Below are 24030 nucleotides of genomic sequence, written 5' to 3'. Positions count from 1 at the left end.
CGAAAATATAGCGTCGTGTACACATTTTACCAATTGCTTAGTTTTATCCCGGGTCACGGTGCCGCAGTAAAATATTCAGATTATCATCTAAATACTTATGATTTAAACCCGCGGTGTATTTACATAAATTTTTCTTCCAAATAGGGGGTGTAATTAAATGATACTGGATTTCTGGGTTGACCGTCGCGTGTGCTTCCCGGTTTACCCTGATGATAAACTTCCGTAGGACCGGACTGGTCATCCCAGGGATAGTCAATGATTCTAACTGAGAGTATCATTTTTGTCCCCGGGGTAGTCATGGTACCGCGGTAGGGCATTTAGATTGTGACTCAGGGCACCCACAGTTCGGACTTCAGTTACGATGTATTTGTAGGAATTTTTCCTCCAAATGGAGGACGTAATCAAAAGATGCTGGATTACTAGATTGGTCGTCGCATGCACTTCCTGATTTACCTTGATGATTGATAGAAAATTTCTATGGAACCAAATCGATCACCACAAGGATAGTCAATGAAATTCACCGGAATTAACTTTTTTTTTTACTTGGTTTTTTTCTTAAATCCAGAGATCCACTTACCCTACTGCCATCACAAACTTTATTGGTTCATTAACATCTCCTTATTTCCACAATCCATAATAATACAACATCAACAAGAAAGACGTAGTTTAAGCACTGTCCATAAGACCAGCATTTCGATAACATTCAACGGTATCAATGAGGCTCTCCTTCATTGTTCTATATCTCAACCCCAACTTCTCCAGCTTCTCTGAACGCAGTCTGTAACTCTTTGCTTCTGTGAATCTGCATGATGTTTAACAAATCCAGATTCATAGAAGTTGAAAGAAAGCAACTTCTTCAAAATAATTTTACATCACTCACTTTTCAGGATATTTGTAGTTCGGGTATAAGCTCCTTAGCATATCTATCCAAATCAAACTTTTCACCTCATAAGGTCACAGCTCTCTCACCCACGATTATTCACTAGAAACCTCCTTCTCAGAATTCTTCTGGAGATAGAGAAACCTCGTACAATCTTGAGTACAAGAAATACAACGAGAAAATAAGAAAGCAAATATGAAATACAATCAAACACGACTTCACAACAATGAACTTTGTTTTGCTTGTTTTTTTCTTACTTTGGATTGTCTCTTGTTCAGTTGAAAATGCAGCAGCACTTCTTTCACAACCCTCCAAGAATTGGCTTCTTCAAATAGTCACAAACTCCCCTTTTCTAGGGTTTCTTTCGGGTTGGAAAACTCCTCCTAATCGATTGGTCTTACCCCCAATCGATTGTCATATTAGATCGATCGTTCAAACCTTGCAGAATGACTTTTTTCGTTCGATAGATCAATTGGTGAACCATACAAATCGATTGGTTAGCCTCTAATCAATTGCCCCAATTGATTCTGAGGCTTTCTGTTCTTTCACGAAAATGCCTTCAATCGATTAGCATAATCGATTGACAAGACTTAATCTATTATACCAATCGATTCAGTAGGCTACTATTTCCTTGCAAAACTCCTGCTAATCAATCAATTCAAAACCTTCTATTCACAGAGAAACTACTGCCAATCGATTTGGCAGTGTCCAATCGATTAAGCCAATCGATTCAACAGCCTATTGTTTCCTTACAAAATTGCACTGTCAATCGATTAGCCTAATCAATTGACAAGGATGAATCTATTAGCCTAATCTATTGACAAGATTGATTCGATTAGGCCAATTGATTCAGCAGCTTTCTGACAGCTACCAATTGATTGCCTTAATCGATTAGCGTTGCTCAATCGATCAGACCAATCGATCCGAGCATGTAAACTCGAAATTTTGGATTTTGGGTTTGTCAATCGATTCCACTTCCTTGCAATCGATTACTAACCCTAATTTCATCCTTTCCAAGTTAAATTCATATCTTGCCTGGTATCTAGTTGACCTTAACTTACGAGGACTTTCTTTGCCCAACATCTAGTCATCCGTGATCTGTTGAAACTTCTCGTTGCCTAGCATCTGATCAACCTTGACCTGCTAGAGCTTGTTTACCAAGTGTCTGGTCCTTCTTGACCCACTTGGACTTTCCCTTGTCAACTTTTCATTAGACTTCTGATCACCAAGTGTCCAACTACCCTTTGACCCACTTAGACTTTTTATTTACCAACCTTTCTGTTGGACTTTTCATTGTATAACCTCCAGTTAAGACTTTCCCTTACCTAACCTTCAATTATGACTTTCAGTTGCCTAGCCCCGCTAGGACTTCCATTGCCTAGTTCCTAACTAGGTCTTCCACTGCCAAATCCCGCTAAGACTTTTATTGCCTAGTTCCTAACTAGGTCTTCCACTGTCTAGCCTGTTGAGTTTTAATTCAAACTATTCCTTTTGTTTCTTTTTGGTAATGCATATGTGTATGTATTTAGTCCCACATTGCTAAGCTCAGAAGGTTGGAAGGCCTTATATATGGAGCTCTTCCATCCTTGCTTAGCAAAGTTAAGGGGACCTACACGCATGCACGGGGCGAGCCCAAATCAGGTGGTTTCAGAGGGTTCGAGCTGGAAATCCATAAACCGGGCGCGACGCACACGATCATCGCGCGCAGGGGGGTGCAAATCCTCAGCTCGTGGGCTTCACGCTTGTAGGCGGCCTAGTTAGTTTTTGCCAGTCTCTGGTTTGGTTCTGTCCCTCGCAACTGGTGGTTTGGTTCTGTCCGCGTGAGGAAGCGAAGCGACGCGATGCACCTGGTTGGTTCTCTCCGCGTAAGGAAGCGAAGCGACGCACCTGGTTGCTCTGTCAACGTGAGAAAGCGGCGCGTGCTTTGGGAAGCAGTGCTTCAGAGTGAATAAATATGCAGTCTGCGCTCTGCTTTGCTTTCTCTTCTTCCTCTGTGTGTTCGTCCGCTCCCTTCCTTTCCTTGTTCTGAGTTTGAGGCTTGGTTCCGTGATTTGAGATTGAGTCCGAGTGCGACGTTCATCTTGGAGTGCACCTACGGACGACGCGAGTGGTTGTCGGATCTTGGGAGAAGTTTGCTGGAGAGCCTCGGCACCGTTGGCGGCAATAAATTCTCTAAAGACAGTCGGCATGCCGACGCTTCAACCGGAGATAACATTTTCTCGACCTCTCTTTTTATTTACATGTTTACTGCATGCTTGCTGTTTTGGTACAAATATATTACTGAGTTGCTGCTCTCGTTACAACAACATAGCCTCCCTAGGACTTTTATTACATAACCTCCAGTTTGGACTTTCCATTGTCTAACCTTCAGTCAGGACTTTCCCAGTCAAGTGTGTGGTCTTCCCTTAACCCACTGATTTTTCTCTCATATATTGTCAAATATCGAAACTCAAGCTTTAACCAACCCGAGCTTAGTCAAATGGTCAACCTTGACTCAAAGACGATTGTACCAACATTCACATATCTCCATAATGATATGATACTATCCACTTTGGGCGTAAGTTCTTATGGATTTATTTTTCAGCTCTATCCAAAATGTCTCATACCAATGGAAATATCTTTCATCTTTTAAACTCATGATTTTTTTTTATGTATTTCTAATATAGAACTTTTATTATATTCCCAACAATGCTCCTCTCAAATGAAGAATTATCATTATTCTCATGATCCGTGCCTCCCCTTAAGCATCCGGTCACCTTGACCTGCTCTAGGTCTCCTCTCAATTATTCGATCACTATTGACCTACTTTGAGTCTCCCCTCGAGTATCCAATAACTATTAACCTGCTCCAGTCTTCTAAGACTTTTCCACAACTTAGGGTTCACTCTCAAGGATTTCTACCAAGTATTTCTGCCAAGGATTTCTCTCAAGGATTACTACCTTTGATAAATTTATACCTGAATTGAATTAGGAGTGATATATCGTACGTATATCATATTATGTATCATATCAAAAATTTTGATATTTAAAAAATATATATCAATATCATACTAAAATTTTGATATGCTTAAATTTTATACCGTTCATATCAAAATTATTTAATATTTCGATATTCTTGATATACCAAAATTATAAAAATATATATATATATATTTAGCATCAGGGCTGTTGAATTTCAAAAACCAATGCTACTAAATCTAACCCTAGTAAATAATTTATAAAAGAATTATTTGTATTTTAGTATATCAAAAAATAATAAATCTCACACCGATATCGAAAAATTTGGTATGATATAATACTGTATCAAAAATTTTGATATAAGTTTTTGATATGAACGATATATATCAATATGATATATACAATATATTAAAATTCGATATTTTCTACCCCTAAATTGAATATATATCAAATTCTAGGCTAAATAGACCAACTATTAGATCTCAGATCAGACTAGTTCAGTTCTACACTTTGTAGCAATAAACTAGGCTGATCTAAGATTTGATTGTTGATCTTATAATCACTTGATTTCTCTAGGTTAATAAAAGTAAATAAAAAAGATGATTGTCCAATCAAATCAATAACCAAAAGAAAATCAGTTAGTCAAATCTAAAAATAAAAAATTCAGTTATAAAACACGATCAATTACTATCATAATTTAACAACATAGAAAATACCTAAAAGAGCAATAAGTCAAACACAAATATCAATTTAACAAGCCAAATTAGATCTGATTGTAAATAAAATCAAATCATGAACCATTAACACATCTCTAAGTCTCATATCATAAATTAAAGATCAATATCATACATTATAAGTCAACAATTGGGTCATAAATCATATATCAACAACCTAAATCATAGCTGGAAGTATATAAATTTTATATATATATATATATATAAATACACAACATTTCACAATAACTGGACGGCACACAATCAACATGTGCTTCAAGAAATCAATATAAAATGGAATAGATATAAAATCACAAACAAAATTACTATCAAAGATAAAATAGACACCAATCAACACCACAATTTAAGAGACATTAAATTAATATCTTCAACCTAAATACTTTTTTATTTTCAATGAGAAGGAATTTTAATTGATTTATTTTTTCAAGACTATAACATGTAAGTAAAACTTTTGTCTTTTTTCAGAATTAAATTCAAAATTATTATCATCCCCTAATTATATCACAAGGAGGCAAACTGTGCGTCATATCTAAGTCATATCTAAGAAAAAAATAGATCATGTTAATTGAAGGGACGTGGATGAAAAAATATTAAAAATTTCAATATATATGGCATATACCATAAAAAATATATCAAATTATATTAAAAATTTAATATACTAAAAATTTTGATTAGGTAAATATACCATATCAAAAAGTTTTGATACGGTATTGATACGTAATTTACTAGTTTAATATTCGGTACATCGTACCTATACCAAAATTTGAGAGAAAATAATATAAAACTTATAGCATATCAAAAATCGGCATATTGAAATTTCAGTATATCGAAATTTTAATATGATATTCATATAATTTTTTTATATCAAAATTTTTGATACGATATATAGTATAGTATCGGTATAATCAAGTTTTACAAATTTAAATAGATTAAATATATCTATGATTTAAATGAACTCGTGAATTTTTCCTTAATACCTAAATTGCAAATATCAAATATCAGTTTATTATACTACTTACTCCAAATATCAAATATCAGTTTATTATGCTCACGGGGCTCTGACTGAATAAAATTGTACCTTTTTAAATTTAATAATTAAACGGGTACATGCCCAACTCAAATTTAATTAAGTAATAAATGTCCAAGTTTCTTTGGGGTCCCAACTCTAATACGATCCTCATGCTTCATTAGTTTATACTGCTCCACAAAGAATTCCTATGGTTAAAAAGGTAAACCTTAAACTAATGACACGATAACTCAAATAATCCAAACGTTGAGTTAATTGATATTTATAATAATTTCGAAATGAAAGAAAAGAAGTGTTTATAAAGTTTCATAATTATTTATCATAATTAAATCTAAATTGAACGATAAATGGTGGACTAAAATGAACTCATTAAACATTGAAATTGAACTTTAAACAAAGTTTAGGTTACAACGATTTATTTAAAAAAACATTTTTTTTAATGTCATAATTTAAAGGACAAAAAATATTATAATAAAGAAATAAAAATATTCTTTAAAATTATTATTCTCAAATGGAAAATGAAAAATTAGCAACTTCCACCAGCAATTAAGTTCTACTGGCTAACAAAATAAAATAATATGAAATCAAGTGAATTTCTGTCAATTTATTTTAAAATTAATTAACAAAAATTATGATTAAAAATTTGTTTAATCAATAAAAACGAGAGAGAATAATATTTATAAATTAAAGGAAATCACAACAGTGAACTAAATGGATACATAAAAAATAATCCATATAACAAAAAAAACCCAAATAATTGAAACAAACATAAATCTGATGATAACAAACTACCAAATATTTTAAATGACCAAGCTTATAGGCTTCAATAAGATCAACAAATTCAGTGTGAAAAATGTAGTGTACAAAGCAAAGGTCCCATTTTGAGTTAATGGCAGATTTCTTTACTAGTGAACAAAAGCCATTCAATGATTACAACATTGATCTGCTGATCCGCTTTAAGTTTGTGCTCTAAAATGACGATGGTATTTTTTTATCCTTTGTAAATGAATAATTCTACAAGCATCTCATTTGCTCTTCATTTCAGGCTGGACTTTGTGATACCGTTGCTTCTCTACAAAGAATTCTCAGATATTCATCTCTTGGTCTTTCACGAATGCCTAAGAGCCCACAAAACTATAGTGTACAATCACGAAAAAGGTGCGAGCTTGAGGCGCTGAGTCGGGCAACAGTTTGCTTGCAGCTCGAGAGCACCATCTGGAGGTGATGCCCAAGTGGAAGTATATGGTTGAGAGCATGTTAAATTAAAGGGTGTCATCCATTTCGTCGGGAAGATATAGCTTCTCCATTGCAGCCTGTAGAACAAGCAGGGTTACAAAACAGTAAGGCTAATGTAAGGACTTGGTGTTGATATCCTTGTGGATGAGATTTTCTTTTAAAGAAATGAATAACATTAACTGATAAATGATATTTTACATTGTTAAAAAGCATGTAGTCAATAGCAACTAGGGTTAGATATAACAAACAAGAGCGAGGAAGGGCAAAAGCATGCGGATGTACCACCACCATGGTGGTTGAGGCATTGACATTTATACCAAACCATCATGATGTCAACATCCTTGTGGGTGGTCTCAAAAATAACAAGAAAAGCATTCATAAGTAAATGCTACCTTACGCCTTTAAAAAACATTGACATCTATGCCGAAAGGTCATGTGGGATTGATAACCAACAGTGCTACATACAAGCAAAAGAACATGCCAAAATACCACCATCATGGCGGTTGTTACATTGGCATATTAACCATGGGACATGGTGTTGATATCCTTGTGGGCAATCTTGAAAACAAAACCAAAAAATCATTCATACTCATATAATAGCAAAAAAAAATGGCGACTTTTAGTACCTTAATGGTGGCGACATCAGCAGCAGGAGGCTTTAAATCCAAGGCAAGGCCAAAGCATAACATTGCCTTTTCATGCATTTCAAATCGTTTATAGATCTTACCCATCAATGCATACACACAACTTTCATGAGGTGCACTCTCCTTGAGCTGCTCCAACTCATTCAAGGCCTCATCATAGCATTCAAGACTGACTAGTATAATGGCTTTCTGGTAAACAGGAAGTGGATTCTGCTTGTCAGCAGATATTGCCCTTTCGATCATTTCCAATGCATCTTCATTTCTCTGATTGATTTTTACCAAAACAGAAGTGAACAACAACGAAAGATTAGCACATGACAAATATAGTAATGGACATAGGAAATTAAAAATACATTTTTCTTCAAATTGGGCACCAGCTAATGGCACATCTAGAGCTTTAGTGACAACCAAACCAAAGATCAAGGACAAAGATCAATAAGGAAAGACAATTTTCTTCAGGGGGTCAGTAGCAAAGGATTGGGATAAAACCTGCAATGCATGTTGTGTCATCCCAAGATAACACATGAGAACTGAAGATCGTGGATTTATATTGTAAGCTTTATGGAGGTGATGTTCAGCGAACTTAAACTTCTCCTGCCGTAGGTATACCACTCCAAGTCCATACCAAGAATTATAATGCCTCTGGTCTATTTGAAGTGCACTTTGGTAGCATTTTATTCCATTCTCAAAATCCTCCAACTCAACATACCTGTTAATTAGAAAAATGCAGTTAGAAAACAGGTTGCATAAAAGTGGGAACGGGAACTGGCAACTTCTACATTGATAAACAATGTTTTGTCTGACAAAAAAAGAAATGGCAGAGGCAATAAGGTCACATACTCATGGCCACAAAGAGTGTGAGCATACACAAATCTTGAGTCGAGTTGCACTGCACGTTGGAAATTTTTCAGTGCAGTCTCATGATCTTTCTGCAAGCTATAGCAATTGCCCAATGCACACCTAAGGAACCATTGTATAAAAGGAAGTTTGTAAGTGAAGGATTTGTTTATGGAATAAAACCAAAGAAAAGAAAATATCAGAAATAATGAAATACTAGAATTCTAGATTATTATATTGTTGAGTCAAAAGTTTGAAGAATATTTAACAATGTTTGGGTGTTGAGAGAAAAATTTTAATACAGTAGACTAAATGTTGAAACAACAAAAAGTAGTGGAAATAATGAAAACAAGTTGGGTGGGTTGTTTCCTGTTATTTCTTCCCTGACTTTCTTAGGGAACTCTTCTCCCTCGACAGGATGCTATGATCCTTGTAGCAATGAGTCCAAATTATAGATGGTTGACTACAAGGATCTTATCAGTGAACTCAACAGACACTATATTGTGAGTAGACCTGATTTTTTGAATTATTTAAAAAAAAACATTTGAGTAGAATTTTCTTCCAGTAACTTATTATTATACAAGAAGGGGAGCCTTGGCGCAACAGTAAAGTTATTGCTTTATGACCAAAAGGTCACGGGTTCAAATCCTGGAAACAACCTCTTGCAAAAAAACAGGATAAGGCTGAATCCTTCCCCGGGACCCCGCATAGCTGGAGCTTCGTGCACCGGGCTATCCTTTTTTTTATCTAATTATTATACAAATTTAGCTATAGAAATCAAACAAACAACTTTGGACATGTCTCTACATCATCGTAATATAATTTTCATTTTATTATATTTGCAGTGATACCCAATCATTCTTGAATTTTGATGTATGACTTTATCCCTTTTCTTACCAACCCACAAATTCATTCTAGGAATCTCTGGAGCACAAAATTTCCAAATAGAATTCATAATTTCGTCACAGAAGCAAGCCAAAAATGTTAGACTGCCCAATATACACTAGAGATATGTTTAGTCTTACACTCAAATTAGGAAATTAAAGAAATAAAGATTATTGACATTGGAAAATTCTGTTTATTTCTCCAGCTAAACAAGTTGAGAATTTCTCTTGGAATAAAAATCTATACAATTTTAAAGAGAACATCAACAAAAACTAACATTTTTTTAAGTAATATATATTCCTTGCTAAAATTAATACAACTACATAATGCAGAGCTTGAAAAGCATACCAAGCTTGAGGAGATAATCTGTCAACTGATAGAAGCTCTTTAGCAAGGTAACTCAATTTCATTTCCTCCTTCATATGCTAGCAAAAGAGAATTAGGAGCGTTAAATTGTCATTCTAAGGAAACTTATCAATTAAACTAAATCAAATTAACTTTAACCTAAGCTACCTTACCTAGTAACCAGTAATTCCTAAGTGTTAACTTAAAACAATTATTTCGCAAGAGAAATATCAATATACACACTTTTTAATATTTTAATACTGGCTGCATTTGTTCTGCATCTGTTCCTGCATATGCACTATGCAGTAAATCGACCACATATAGCCTAACTATTTGAAACTTTGGTAACAAATATTCTCTCATAAATTAGCATCAGAAATTTGTTCTCACTAACTACATGGCAGATGGAATTATAGACAAATACTGCACTATGTAAAACTGCTCTAAGATTCATAAGCATGAAGTGGCAATTTATAACACTCATCTATAGCTCATCCAACTTGCAATGATAAGGTATCAAATCCCATAAAATAGGGTACACCAGTTTTTGTTAAGTACACCCATCAAAACTTATCTGATCTGCAAAATGCCCACTAGATTCAATTTGGGGGAAATGACCACAAGTGAAATCTGTTTGTAAATTCAATCAAGAATTTAGCTATATTCACAAACAAACACCTCATTACTCCACAAAAACCATAATCAAGATGAGGTATGAGAGGCATTTCATAAATATAAAGGTAACTTCTCGGAGAAACCTTGTCAAACTGAATCTAAGGTGACATATTGCAAACAGAATGCAAACTTTGAGAGTGCAACAATAAAACTCTATATGTTATTCTTGTCAAGCAAAATGAAATTCTCCCTACACTAATAGGAGACCTCCATAAACATGACCAACTACATAAATATAGTGCAAGATAAAAAAAAAAAAAAAGACAGCCCGGTGCACGAAACTCCTGCCATGTGGGGTCCCGGGGAAGGATCCATTGTACGCAGCTTTACCTTGCTTTTTGCAAGAGGTTGTTTCCAGGATTCAAATCCGTGACCTTTTGGTCACATGACAACAACTTTACCGTTGCGCCAAGACTCCCCTTCAAATATAGTGCAAGATAAAACACAAAAAAACATTACCATATAAAAACTATTCATGAATTTACAAGACTTACATAAAGAACTGTTGAATAAATATCCATTGACTCCAGTATGGATGGTGACACTCGGCGTGCTAAATCAAAGAAGTGATCTGCTTCAAAATAATTGACTAGTTCGAAATGAATTTTTCCAACCTGCATTGCTGAATTTGTAAGTAAATATATAATACAAAAAAGCATCAAATCTTAATGCCCGTATTACAATGTTGCTCAAGATGTAAAGAAAGAGAGTGAGCTAAGAGAAGCAGAGTGTAGCAACAATAATATTAAAATTCAAACTGGAATCCATCACAATCCTTGTGTCTTGAAACACCAAAAAAAAACAAAGTAGTTCAAAAATTCATAATGTTTTCCAAGACTAGTGAATATTCCTAGAAATTCCATAGACAATATAGCAATAGAGAACATAAGCAATGGTGAGGGAAAAGCAGTCGGTTCCATTATCTGCTGCCATTATACTTTCTTCTAAAATCATAAGTTATCTGATTTCCATTCAGCAGAAACACAAGCATATTGCAGATGAAGAAATTCAGATTTCATATCACATAAAATGTGAAAACTTAAGCAAAGAAGTTTTTAGTTTTAATAACTATATACCAGAGACATAAAATGCCAAAGCAGAATCATGCAAACCATCTTATACCAAAGAAAGGCACTTGACCTGGGATAGCACCCATCCAGTATTGAATTGCTTTTCTGAAAGTTTCAGGTAAGCATCCAGTGCTTCCTGCTCACAGAACATAAAAGGTATTTAGGCGTGCAATTATGCAGAATTTTTCTTTCTCATACTCCATACCTGACACCTATATGAACAGGAAAGCCGGTAGCCTTCTCCAAGAGTTCTCAGTAAGCATAACAGTTCCTGAGCACCATTAATCAATCTCGAATCTTGTGCCAAGTCTCCAATTGCCTTACCCTGCTCAAGGTATCTACTATCACCTGACATTGATGTAGAAGAGGAAGTTGTTGCCATATTCTCCATCCGGGAATCATCAAAAGCCTCTGATCGTCTCCCTAAAAGTAATAGAAGATCAAAAAAAGGGTAGATAGAGTGGAGAACAATATGTTTCACTATTAGCGATGGCCACAACCGGTAAACAGACTTAGTCAAATCTAATTTAGATCAATTCCATGTACAATAGCCTTCAGAATAAATCAGAAAATTTAATCTTGAAAAGCATATGTGACAAAGATCTATTGAAATTTGCATACGCAAAGTCAATGTTCTAAAAATCGGCCTAGGCGGCCGCCTAGGCCCCGCCTAGGCGCTAGGCACTAGCCAGCCGCACCGAAAACATGCTAGTCGGCCAGCCTAGTTGGCTTTGGGGCCTAGGGGGGATTAGGCGGCCCTAGGCGTCAACTAATCGATCAAATCCTCTAGGCGCCGCAGAAATAGTGCAGGGTTTTCATGATTTTTTTTATTAGTTTGGGCTTTTAAATTTAAAGCCCAATTTTTTTAAAAAAAAATTGAAATGTAACCCTGAGTTTGTGTCCGATGATAATATTAAGTTTGTGTCCGATTAAGAACAAGTTGTTGAAAAGTATAGAGGAGAAAAAAAATGGAATAAATTTGTAATATTTTATTAGTTGTGTAATTTTAAACTTATTTAAAATTTGATTTATTGTGTTGGAGTTATAGAATGTGATTTATTATGTAATTTATGTTGATACCGTGAAATCTGTCTAGTAGCACCTACTCCCCGCCTAGGCAGCCTAGGCGCTAGGCGTTGATCTAGCGCCCGACTAGTGCCTAGCGAATTTTAGAACCTTGCCCAAAGTTATCTATAGACAAAGAAAATATCACAAACTTAGAAATGGGCCATGTCACAAAAAAAAATGACCACTAACTGTGTTGATGACCTTATCAGGTGTCGGTATGCTTTGCATATTTCATGCAGATGCACACTTGCCAGGTTATGTGATGCAGCACAAGTGGAGATTGAGGCTTGGGTGGTTTAGAGAGTAGAAATCTGGAATGAAGTGTTAAGGGATTGTAGAAACTTAGGTATCACACCTAGGGTTTCTTAGGCATCACGCCATAGGGAGATTGTATCACACAACCAAAAAGAACTCTCAAAACTTTGATATCTATTCCATATTCCAATAGGACTCACAAATGACTAAGCAACATAAATGCCAGTAGATGGAATCATTGAAAACACAAAGGAGTCATAAAGACACATAGGAAAAATAAAAAGACTCATCACTATGCTACAATTTCCATGCAAGGGAAATGAAAGCACATTAGAATTATTGGACATTTAATGATGGCTTTTGACTTTTAACTTCAACCCTTTAGAATTGATGAACTTTATATCATTTCCCAAATAGGTTTATCATCTTTTAAGACATGCCAAATTAATAGTGGAGTTTTAAAATCTTTATTTCTACCTGTAGACTTTTAATGGAGTTTGTCACTTGTCTCCATCAACTCTCCCCGGATGAGAAAAACTAGTCCCTGGTGAGTTAAAAGCGTGGAATCGTCCCTTGCTCTCCTTGCACTTGATTACCTTTAGATTGAGAAATCATGACTTCCATTTAGACAAATTTGCATGCCATCAAATTGTTCCATCATGCGAACAAGTATCTCATCACGTTGACAATTAGTCAACTTTCCTCTAAAGCTCCACCCAGATCTTGTAAGCATATTAACTCGCTCTACTACCAAATGATACTGAACAAGTTTTTCTCACCCGGGAAGAGTTGATGGAGACAAGTGGCAGACTCCATTAATAGTTTATAAAAGCAGAAATAAAGATTCGCAAACTCCACTATTAATTCGGCATGTCTTGGAAGATGACAAACCTACTTGAGAAATTATATAAAATTCATCAATTCCAAAGGATTGAAGTCAAAAGTCAAAAGCCAACTTTAAATGTCCAATAATTCCAATGTACTTTAATTTCTCATGCTTGGAAAATTGTAGCATATTTATAAGTTTTTTATTTTTGCTATGTGTCTTTATAAGTCCTTTGTGTTTTCAATGAATCCATCTACTAGCATTTATGTTGTTTAAGTCCTTTGTGAATCTTATTATAAATGTGTATTGCTGTAATCTGCAAATATGGAATAGATATCAAAGTTTTGAGAGTTCTCTTTAGTTGTGTGATACAATCTCCCTATGGTATGATGCCTAGGAACCCTATAGGATGATGCCTAGGAACTCTTAGGTGTGATACCTAAGTTTCTACATTTCTTTATACAATCTTCCTATGGTGTGATGTCTAGAAACCCTTAGGTGTGATATCTAAGTTTCTACATTTTTTTATACAATCTCCCTATGGTGTGATGCCTAAGAACCTTCAGGTGTGATAACAAAGTTTCTACAATCCCCTTACCACTTCATTCCAGATTTCTACTCCTTAAACCACCCAAACCTCAATCTGTGCTTGTGCTGCATCATTATTCATGTATATCAAGAATCAATTAAGTAGGAACAACTATTATTTGACCACATGTAACAACAACAACTAAGCCTTGACCACATAACACATAGTAAATAATAAGCAACAAGAAAAGTTTTTGTAAGTTGCACTAGGAAATGAATCAAATATTTGAACTATTCAACCTATCAGAGCCATATTCAGAAACCCTTCCTATTAATCATAGTGAATTCAGGTTCATGCAGTTTGGAGTTAATGTTTGATTTTCTAAATATCAAACTAATTATGGTATACAAATACAAATGTGTACCTCATTATATAGGTGAATTTGGGGATATGTATTTAAATTCTAGTCATGTTTTAATCAAGTTGAATACACTCATATATAAGGGTAACCATGGCACTCCTTTTTATCATCCCAGGTCATTGTTACTATTTCTTCTTTTAAGAGGAATTTTTTGTTTGCTCGCCAAATTTAACGAATTGTTGGTGTCATTAGGGATGTTGACAACTGTCAAGGACTTGCATATGAAGAAACATTGGGATGAATCACCACGAGAACATTCTTCATCATAGCCATGTTGTGTTAACCACCAAAATCTCCTTCCTTTAGTTGTAGTGCCACTGTGACCAATTGGCCTTCCAGGTCTCGACTCACTCTTTCAAGACCATGCAAATTACATCACTATAATGCACAATCTGTTGACTTGGAGAATCAAATCAGCTTGTGTCCTGTTAAGGAACTTTATTTCAAGTGTACATTTAAAGTTGCCCAGTACAACCACTTGAAGCATGGATTTTTCATCTCATACCCTGACATTTTGAGACCACAACTCAACAAGTCAGCATTCTTAATGCTTTAAAGTTGGCAATTTTCACCAGACTGGAGTATGCATATAAGTCAAGCCAAGTCATTTTGCATCCTATCTAGTGATTATCAATTGCTCCGAAGCATCCATTACTCAAATCTTCTTATCATTGAGATTGATGTAAACAAAAAATATTAACACCATTTCTAAGTTTGTGTACCTTGATTCAACTCCAACTCCTCCCTTAGTACTTAAAGCAAGCAAATGGCTTCAACCATTGTCTCTAGTTCTGTTCATGTTGTTCTCAGAATGATTACAGAACATTAAATCACTCTACTTTTGAAGATGAAGCTTCCTTCTTCTTGCCTTTGGAACCTTTCAATAAATTTGATAGATCCAACACCAAGGCATTATGGACAACATGCGAAAAACACTTCCGAACCTTGTTGCTGCCCTACATAAGCAATCTAGATAAGAATCTATGCCTTTTAGAAGAATCCACCTTTTTCATCTTACGATCTTTCCTTCTCCACCTTTATCAGAACCAAATACTCTTTTAAAAAAAACGCATGTGATGCTGGTGGAACGATGTAGCTTTAGCACTATAGCTCCTATGAGCAAATTCAACGTGTTTCTTTAATGCAATTTTTATTCGTCATCCAAACATTATAGTGAATACAACTCTTGTTGAGCTCAATTGCAATCCATCCATGGAGTACTGACTAATCTCTATCATTTTAGAGATGCCAAACAAGATTACTGAGAACACCTTGGCATACTCATAGACAAATAATGATGCATCAACTGACACTAGTTTCACCCAATAACGAACTCCACGGCATTGGGTAAAATTGGGATTTGAACGCTGGCTTGATTGCTTCAGATCATTCCAGTTACAAATTTATAAATGTCCCTATTGTTGGTGCAATTTCCCTAAGTCAAGGTTGACCAGTTTAATTTAGCTTGAGTTGGCTTGAGCTCGAGTGTTTTGATGTTTGACAATATATATAGAGATTGCAGGTGCAATTGTCCGTTTGGGAAGATTGGTCAAGTTTGACAAGTTTGATGTGAATAAGAATCATGTAGGTCAAGATTGACCGGATACTTGATAGGGAAGTCCTAATTAGAAGTTAGGCAAGCGCAAGTCCAACGGAAAGGTTGGCAGAAGAAGAAAATCCAAGTGGGTTAGTGTTGATCGAACACTTGATGTGGAAAGTCCTGATGAGTGAAGTCATATCAAAGTCCTAGTGAATGAAGCTAGACAAATGAGAAGTCTGGTGAGTAAAGTCAGACAGTTCGAAAATCCTGGTGAGTGAAGTCAGGTGAAAAACTCTAGTGAGTAACACTAGGTGAAAAACCCTAGTGAGTGACGCTAGACAGAAGGAAAATTCTAGTAAGTGAAGCCAGTTGAAAGCCCTAGTAAGTAAAGCTAGGTAGTGAAGAAGTCCTGGTGAGTGAAGCCAGACATATGGAAATCCAAGTGGATAAAAATTGACCGGATATCTACTGTTTGGAAGTGCAAGTGGGTCAAGGTTGACCGGACACTTGGTGAAAAGTCTCAGTAGGTCAAGATTGAACAAATGTTAGGCAATGAGAAGTCCTAACAGGTCATGGTTGACCGGATGTTGGAAAAATGAACCCTAGACTTGGATGTAAGAAGTTAGGGTTGGTAATTGATTAGGATAATCGATTACCAAGACCTTAATCGATTAGGTTGATCGATTAAGGAGATTGGCGCGAGGAAACAGAAGCATGCCTAATCGATGAGGTTAGAAAGCGTAATCGATTACACTTTAAAAACTAGTCGTTATCAGGCCGATAAAAGGCTTTGGCGTGCACTGTTTTCCCACTGCGCTTACGATTCTCCTCTTCCACTCTCTTCACCAAGCTCAAATCTTCACACCAGTTCTTGGAGATTTAGAGAGAAGTGTTGCTACACTTCCAAGTTGATCAAGAGGTGTCTACAACCAAGAAGTAAGAAGCTAGGGTTTCATTTGTTATAAATCTAGTACGATTTCATATTGTATTAGCTTCTTTTGTTCTTCTTATATTTCTGTATTGAGAGCTTGTACAAGGTTTCTCCACCTCTAGAGTGTTTTCGAGAAGGAGTGTTTTATAGTGGATGTGTGAGAGAGGGTCGGATCCTTGGATTAGTCACCTCGTTTGAGGTGGATACCAAGTAAATCTCGACGTTAGCATTGGAGAAGTTTGCTTGAATGGTTTCCGCTGCAATAACTCATCGATCAAGTGAACGGAGCTAATCACCCCCCCCCCCCTTAGCTCCCAAAGTGTCCTAACACCTGTTGGATCTCAAGTGTCATGCATAACTTGGCATTGTAAAACAAGTGCCTAGTTACAATTGATACTTTGGCTTCCTCGCCTTCTAATTTTATTGCATAGAATTATCAAGGAGTTCTCCAAAACAATTCTAGTGAAGTTATACTAACATCCATAAAACGTTACCACAACAACTAAGGGTCATGCAAGAAACAGTGTTGAATAGGACTTCACCTTCATCAAAATTTTCAGAGATCCAAGAATGTCCTTTCCTAAATGTCAAAGATCGTGACGATGCTGCATTCACTTTTGATGATGATGATGAAGAAAATCCTCCAAGGAACTTGGTAGAAGTGTGACCATTTCCATTTCCTATTACTTGAGTAGCATTTGAACTCGCAACAGCTATTGCTTCAGCTGACAGTCTATTTGAACTCGCAACAGCTATTGCTTCAGCTGACAGTCTTGTACTACGTCTTGGTACAGAATCAGAAAACAATCTCCCTGAAACCTGACAGATGATTCTTGCTTGGTTAGATAATCAAGTTCCAAATGTCTCATTAAGATAAAATGTTGACAAGAAGCCTAAGCAAAATGGCAAATTAGATTTAAAGTTTAATCAGATATCTAATATAAATGAACAGCATAATGAGTAGAAAAACTAATACATGGCATAACAATCAGAAAAACATTATAAGGTATATGATGATGTCTAAACATTAAGGAGAAACCAAAAGATTAGAGTCTATAGCATGAGCCAAATACACACCAATAGATTGAGTAAAGTGGAAAAATGATGCACTTCGCTGTGTGCCCTGTGCAAACGATGATGTCAATATAAAACTAAATAATATATTCATGATATAACAGATTATGATAATAATAATATTCGATAGGGGCAATCATAATCACAATGACAACAACAGCAAAATAATTGCAACAAAGTACTAAAAGACAGTTCTAGGTAGTAGGTAAAAGCAAGGGGCCTTAACAATCAACATTAAAATAATGTTAAAATGGAGGGAAATATTAAATTAAGAATAGCTAATATTCATGTGTATATATAACATTCTAACTAAGAAAAGTCAAAAATCAACAAAAAAAAGGAAGAAAAAAAACATTCAAAGTGTGTTTTAAGATTAAATAATGAAATATTAAAAAACAAATGTGAAAAAAAAAGAGACATCAGAAGACCAAGATCAAACCTAAGAAGGAGAAAGAAGAAATGGTCACAAATCAATGCAGACGTTGAGATTGGGTGAAAAAGAACGGCGAAAATCATGTGGGATGGCACATTTAAGCAATCAAGGATTGGGTACGCTAACGGGAGAAATAGGATTACTTTCTAATGTCAAACAAATAAGCAACTTATAGGAAAAAAATTCAAAAAAAAAATCCTTACACTGGATTGCTTAGGCGAACCGTATAGGATGTTTAGGCCACCTAGGTGGTCAACATGTGCCTTTTTTTAGAGGATCATATAATAGGGATCATCTAAAGCAGCTAGCTAGGCTGCCTAGATGGTCACCTTTTAAAACAATGAATTGACAATAACCAAAATACAAAAATGAGTTTGAGAATGGCAATGACAATAATTATATTATTGTTAATGTTAAGTGGAGAGTTCTAAACAACCTGCAGTCTTTTTTTATAGTTCTCGCACATGAAAAATATACTTGCATATGCAGAAATCAATCAGGCATTCATAAATCAAGAAACATATTTGGCTTGTTTGGAAATAATGATTGGTCGAGTGCCACTAGACAGAGTGGCAAATGCATACTATTGTTATTCATGTATTTCAAAGATAAACAATAGAGTCAATTATCAAGACAATCAGAAAAGAGTAACCTTTCGTAGTTTCCCCTCATCCAACACTTTCCTCCTAGGTGCTTGAACTGCTATATTATTCAACTTTGTAGAAACATCATTGTTGGCTACATTGAAGGAGACATGCATATTACGACAAAGAGGTGGAGGAGCTACTCCAGAGAGCTGTTAAATAAGGAACATACTCAATTTCATTTCCAGCCAAGTACAGAGGACTAAGTTGACAATGATAAAGGGAACAAAATTGGTAATTCATTAGAACTACAAGTTGTCAACAACAAGCCATGTGATCTACTTGACAATTAAACAAAAAAATTCCTGAAAAAATGTCCTTTGTCTTACCTTGCCCGTTGTACAAATATCTATTTCAGTCTAGTTCCTCCAAAATAATCTAGCAGGCAATAACAAATATGACAGTTCTCAGAAAAACCAGTATGGAGTTTGAAAATAGTGTATTGAAAAAAGTTTGATTTTCAGATGATATGAATGTTGGTTCCAGGTGAATAAAAGTGATGAATTATTTTCCATTGAGGTAAATAATAATAATAATAATAATAGCTATTAAAATAATAATATAGCAAAATGGAAAAACTCTGCAGCTGCATTCAGTTAAATCCTTAATGGCTTCATCACTATTTGATAACAAATGCAGGATCCACAGTGAAATCCAAATCACAAAGGATCAACTTCCAAAAAATACCCCATGGGTAACACACTAATCCTTTTAAGCAATTTTTCAAAAGGTCCACATACAAATCACCCTAATCATCAACGTTGTAAATTTGAGGTTCAGATTACATATCATTTTGGTTAATCAATTTAACTAATTGTGAATCGTATCATACTGTGAGACGTAAGGTTCGTATAAGAATTATAAAATATGTTAAAAAATAATTAGAACAATTTTTATCTAAATGTATGTAAAATAATATAATATTTCAGTTAATAGCATAATATAGTAAATGTGTAAAAAAGAATAGAATGTGAGTTAAATTATGCTTAAATACAAAGAGTCTGCTGCGTAAGTGTCTTAGTATTTTGGATTTGACTGAGATCTCTCTTTGGCTTTAACAATATAAAATCTTGGCTCCCTTGACAAATAGTCAAAGGAATTGATATTTTTTAAGAAACAGCCAAATGATTTTCCTAAGGTCAACCTAAATATTCTACACTTAAATGTGTCTAAAGCAATGATTCATATACTGTATCCACCTGTGTTGCTGCTGGAGGAGTGATATATTGTGAAAAATTTGAAGACCCACTGTTACTGGCCGGCACTTTTGCAATCATTACACTTAGTGGAAGAGAGGCTATCTCTCTTGTATTGTTTCCGAGTTGCTTTGATTGCCTTGGAATTGAATCCACAGAAGTCACTGCCATATTAGAAGATAGGTTATAGAATTCACTGCCATTGCTTGAGTTAAGTGAACTTGACTCAGATAAATATTGCTGCTGAATGCGTTGAGCAGCCATATCACTAAAGTAATCATTTGCCTCTTCTATGGCACCTGAAACCAATAATAATAAATAAGTTCATCAATAGCATGCAGTAACGAAGCCTAAGTCAGAATCTTTAAGCAACAAAGAAGATGGATTTAAGCAAAAACATAACAAAATGACTGATACAGACCCAGAACACACAGTTCATCATACGCAGCCCACAGTAGAGGATCTAAAGTCAAAGCCTGCATTAAGTGTTCAATAGCAAGGGCTTGTCTGCCCATGTACCTAACAAAGATGAAAATATGAAGACCTATATAAGCATAAAAATGGTTCAGTTAATTTGGATTACAAAAAGGAATTACTTTATAAACTTGTTAGTCATATGGCAAACAAAACAGCAAAAAAAAATTACTAGACACTAAAAAAGCAAGATATAAACAGTAAGAAATTTGAGAGGAGAAAAAAATTCATTATCAAATAAATATAAATCCAAAAAAACCTTTTTTGGCAAAAAAAAATTATCATGTTACATGACATGACATGACAACAAATTAACCATAGTTGAACCCCCTAAATATAATCAGAAAACACTAGCCTCGGTGCACACAAGAAGCTACAAGTTTACATTGATTGTAAGAGTTCAAAATAATTCAACAACCTATATATAAGTCCAAGAAGGTAATGACCAGCTGCTCCATCTGGAACCTGCAGAGAGGAAGGTAAAGCAACTTAATGCTTTCTGTTTCAGCAATCTTCACGTGCAAATGACAAAATAATATTGATCAAGATCGTCGACTTTAAAAACCAATTGAATAACTAGAAATACGATGACTCTAAAAAAGAAACATCATTCAGCATTTCTATAGGACGGGAAAGTGTCTCAATGTTTGATGTTTGGGTGAGATTCACATGTAGAAAATACCAAAAAACCTAGGCTTTCAAAACCAATTCAAATTAGTAAAATGATACCATAGAATGAGATTGAAAAAAAATCAGTTCCTTGTGTAACTGTGGTTGCTGAGAAACTAAAACCAAAAGAACCATCCAACCAAATTCTTCAGCAAGATTTCAGTGATATGGTCTTGTTCTAGATTGATATTGAGAGTTCAGCACAATCAAAGAATATGCTGAACCTCACCAATGACGTTAACTAGCTTAGCCAAGTTTTTATGCATCCAGCTACTCAAATTGATTTAAATCACATAAGGAGAAGGATATACTGGTAATGATTTGCCATCCTGATAATTCAATTAGCTCCAGCGTGTAAGTTCTTCAATCATTCAATTCATAAGTAGCATATATGTAGAATTACCATGAAGAAGAAATAAATATGTCAGCTTGATGGCCAGATGAGTGTTCTGCTTTCATAAAGAACAACAACTAATATTGCCCTCCTAAATCGGTATTTCTCTCATTCAGTGTCCACAATTATTATATACAAGCCTATATCCTTTTGAAGGAAGAAACATCTCTAAATTATCTAGTTATGGCAGAGGTGTTAGACAACTGTAGGCCATTGTTGTTTTCAATGTTCATCAGTACATTTAGATGAGTAGAAAAAATGAATGAGGTACACACAGTGATATCTAGACTCATACGTTGGTGAAAAGAACAAATCCTGAATTTAATCTAGGTATCATAATACAATAGCAATCTAGATAACATGGAAGTAAACTTCATCTCAATAACTCAGCAGAATGAAATGAATACATGCCTCAACATTTGGTTCATTAGCTGGGCATAGTGCTGCTTCAGCTTCTTGTAGAAGATTCATCTGGAAACATGACATTGCAAACAAGTAGCGGGAATGTGGCATGCTTGTGCCTGCGTATATGGAAACCAAAAGGAGAATGTAATTAATTAACCCATCTGTAGTGCATAGAAGGCAAAAACAAACCAAATGAAGGAAACAAGAAGAGGTGTTTATTAGAGAATAACAGTACACGAATCTACTAGGAGCACTGCATGCAGCTAACATTATTTAAGTGAACTATCATCCAAGATCAATAGAATCCATGCAGAGCGCGTTACATCCATTAACATCGTGAAACAAAATATTCATGCAATTTTCTGTGCCATTTTCCAGACTGCATTACCTTTGAGTATTTGGTAGGCACAATATGCTTTTCCATTTTGCAAGTAACAAGTTGCCAGGAGCTGCAAATTGATCTGCAATAAACAGACACATCACAAAAGCATAAGTAAAAGTAAGCAACATGGGTTCAAAATCCTCCAATTAAAAACTTGAACCAAAAGAATTGGATCATCATGATGAGTTATGTTAGGGTGAATTGTTTGTAGAGCTAAAACAACCACAAATTCCTCAAAATACAAATCACATACGCACAGCTTTAATAACTACATAGGACACCCAAAAAAAACCAAAATGTCAATCAAATAAGTGTAGATTAAGAGCTATAACATTCACTACATTCCAGCTGGAAAATTAGATTTTTCATTCCCATTTCATCAATACAAAGAGAAAATCTAACAAATTTAGCTGCAATGCACGTGCAATTCATGACGGGTAATTTGCACTGCTCGTCCAAGCAAAAGTAACTATATGTAAGAGAAAATAAAAAGCAAAAAAATGTAACGACTATTATGATTAACTACCAAAAGAAGGAACAAGCAGATTAATGTATAATCAAATGAATATGCTACAGATTCAGACCGGGAAGCAATCCTAAGAATACGTGAGAAATGGTTCGAATAACACTAGAAATAACGACCGACCAATAGCTAGAGATCCAGACCACAACAAGAAGAGAGAAGGAAATGCCAAATCGGACCTCAGTAGGGAACTCGGCGCAGAGACGCTCGCAGAGGAAGATGGCGTTGCGATGCATGAAGAAGCGAAGGCTGTTCTGGACGCGATCCACCATTAGGGTTTCCATGGCCGCTCGCCACCTTCTCCTTCGCTGCACTTCCGGGAGCAGGCGGCGCGAGGGAGGCGACCGAGGAGAGAAGGCCGGGAGGGCCGACGGAAGATCGGCGGCGCCGGTGGAGGAGGAGGCGGATCGGAGAGCGATCGATGGGAGTGAGAGGAAAGGGAGGGTTTTAGATTGGTGGGAGGTCGAATTCGAGGGTTTGATTTTGACGGTGTCGATTTCGAAACCAGATTTAAATTTGTTTCTTTTTGAGCGACGGATAAACCATGCTTACTTCGACGCACGCTCAACACCTTCAATCATACGCGTTAATTTGACTCAAGGATCTGAGACACGTGGAAGCATCCTATTAATTCGAAAATATAGCGTCGTGTACACATTTTACCAATTGCTTAGTTTTATCCCGGGTCACGGTGCCGCAGTAAAATATTCAGATTATCATCTAAATACTTATGATTTAAACCCGCGGTGTATTTACATAAATTTTTCTTCCAAATAGGGGGTGTAATTAAATGATACTGGATTTCTGGGTTGACCGTCGCGTGTGCTTCCCGGTTTACCCTGATGATAAACTTCCGTAGGACCGGACTGGTCATCCCAGGGATAGTCAATGATTCTAACTGAGAGTATCATTTTTGTCCCCGGGGTAGTCATGGTACCGCGGTAGGGCATTTAGATTGTGACTCAGGGCACCCACA

General features: G+C 35.6%; 1 protein-coding gene and 1 long non-coding RNA gene across 2 annotated transcripts; both read right to left on the bottom strand.

Moving 5' to 3' along the window:
• Positions 1-579: 579 nt before the first annotated feature.
• Positions 580-937, bottom strand: LOC122032606. Its single transcript, XR_006126150.1, has 2 exons — positions 881-937; positions 580-802 (listed from the first exon to the last, which is right to left on the bottom strand). It is a non-coding gene; the product is annotated as an uncharacterized LOC122032606 (long non-coding RNA).
• A 5475-nt stretch (positions 938-6412) lies between these two features.
• On the bottom strand, positions 6413-23559 carry LOC122031841 (cell division cycle protein 27 homolog B-like). The gene is made up of 16 exons (XM_042591022.1): positions 23234-23559; positions 22538-22610; positions 22156-22265; positions 21100-21146; positions 20629-20726; positions 20211-20506; positions 19020-19163; positions 17403-17679; positions 11496-11713; positions 11361-11426; positions 10715-10834; positions 9549-9625; positions 8319-8438; positions 7968-8187; positions 7461-7742; positions 6413-6911 (listed from the first exon to the last, which is right to left on the bottom strand). Exons 1-16 carry the CDS (start codon positions 23336-23338, stop codon positions 6861-6863), a joined length of 2304 nt encoding a protein of 767 aa, XP_042446956.1. The 5' UTR covers positions 23339-23559; the 3' UTR covers positions 6413-6860.
• Between the last annotated feature and the right edge of the window lie 471 nt (positions 23560-24030).

Source organism: Zingiber officinale, chromosome 11A (assembly GCF_018446385.1).
Source record: "Zingiber officinale cultivar Zhangliang chromosome 11A, Zo_v1.1, whole genome shotgun sequence".
Classification (NCBI taxonomy): domain Eukaryota; kingdom Viridiplantae; phylum Streptophyta; class Magnoliopsida; order Zingiberales; family Zingiberaceae; genus Zingiber; species Zingiber officinale.
Note: the sequence above shows the minus strand (reverse complement) of the source record. Positions and strands in the feature narration are given on the sequence as shown.

Excerpts from the sequence above, each read along its gene's own strand:
- LOC122031841 (XM_042591022.1), bottom strand. The coding sequence starts at position 23,338 with ATGGAAACCCTAATGGTGGATCGCGTCCAGAACAGCCTTCGCTTCTTC. Across the intron at positions 22,611-23,233 it reads GCGCCGAGTTCCCTACTGAG|ATCAATTTGCAGCTCCTGGC; the intron begins GTCCGATTTGGC and ends TGTTTATTGCAG. Across the intron at positions 8,439-9,548 it reads AGATTATCTCCTCAAGCTTG|GTGTGCATTGGGCAATTGCT; the intron begins GTATGCTTTTCA and ends ATGGTTCCTTAG.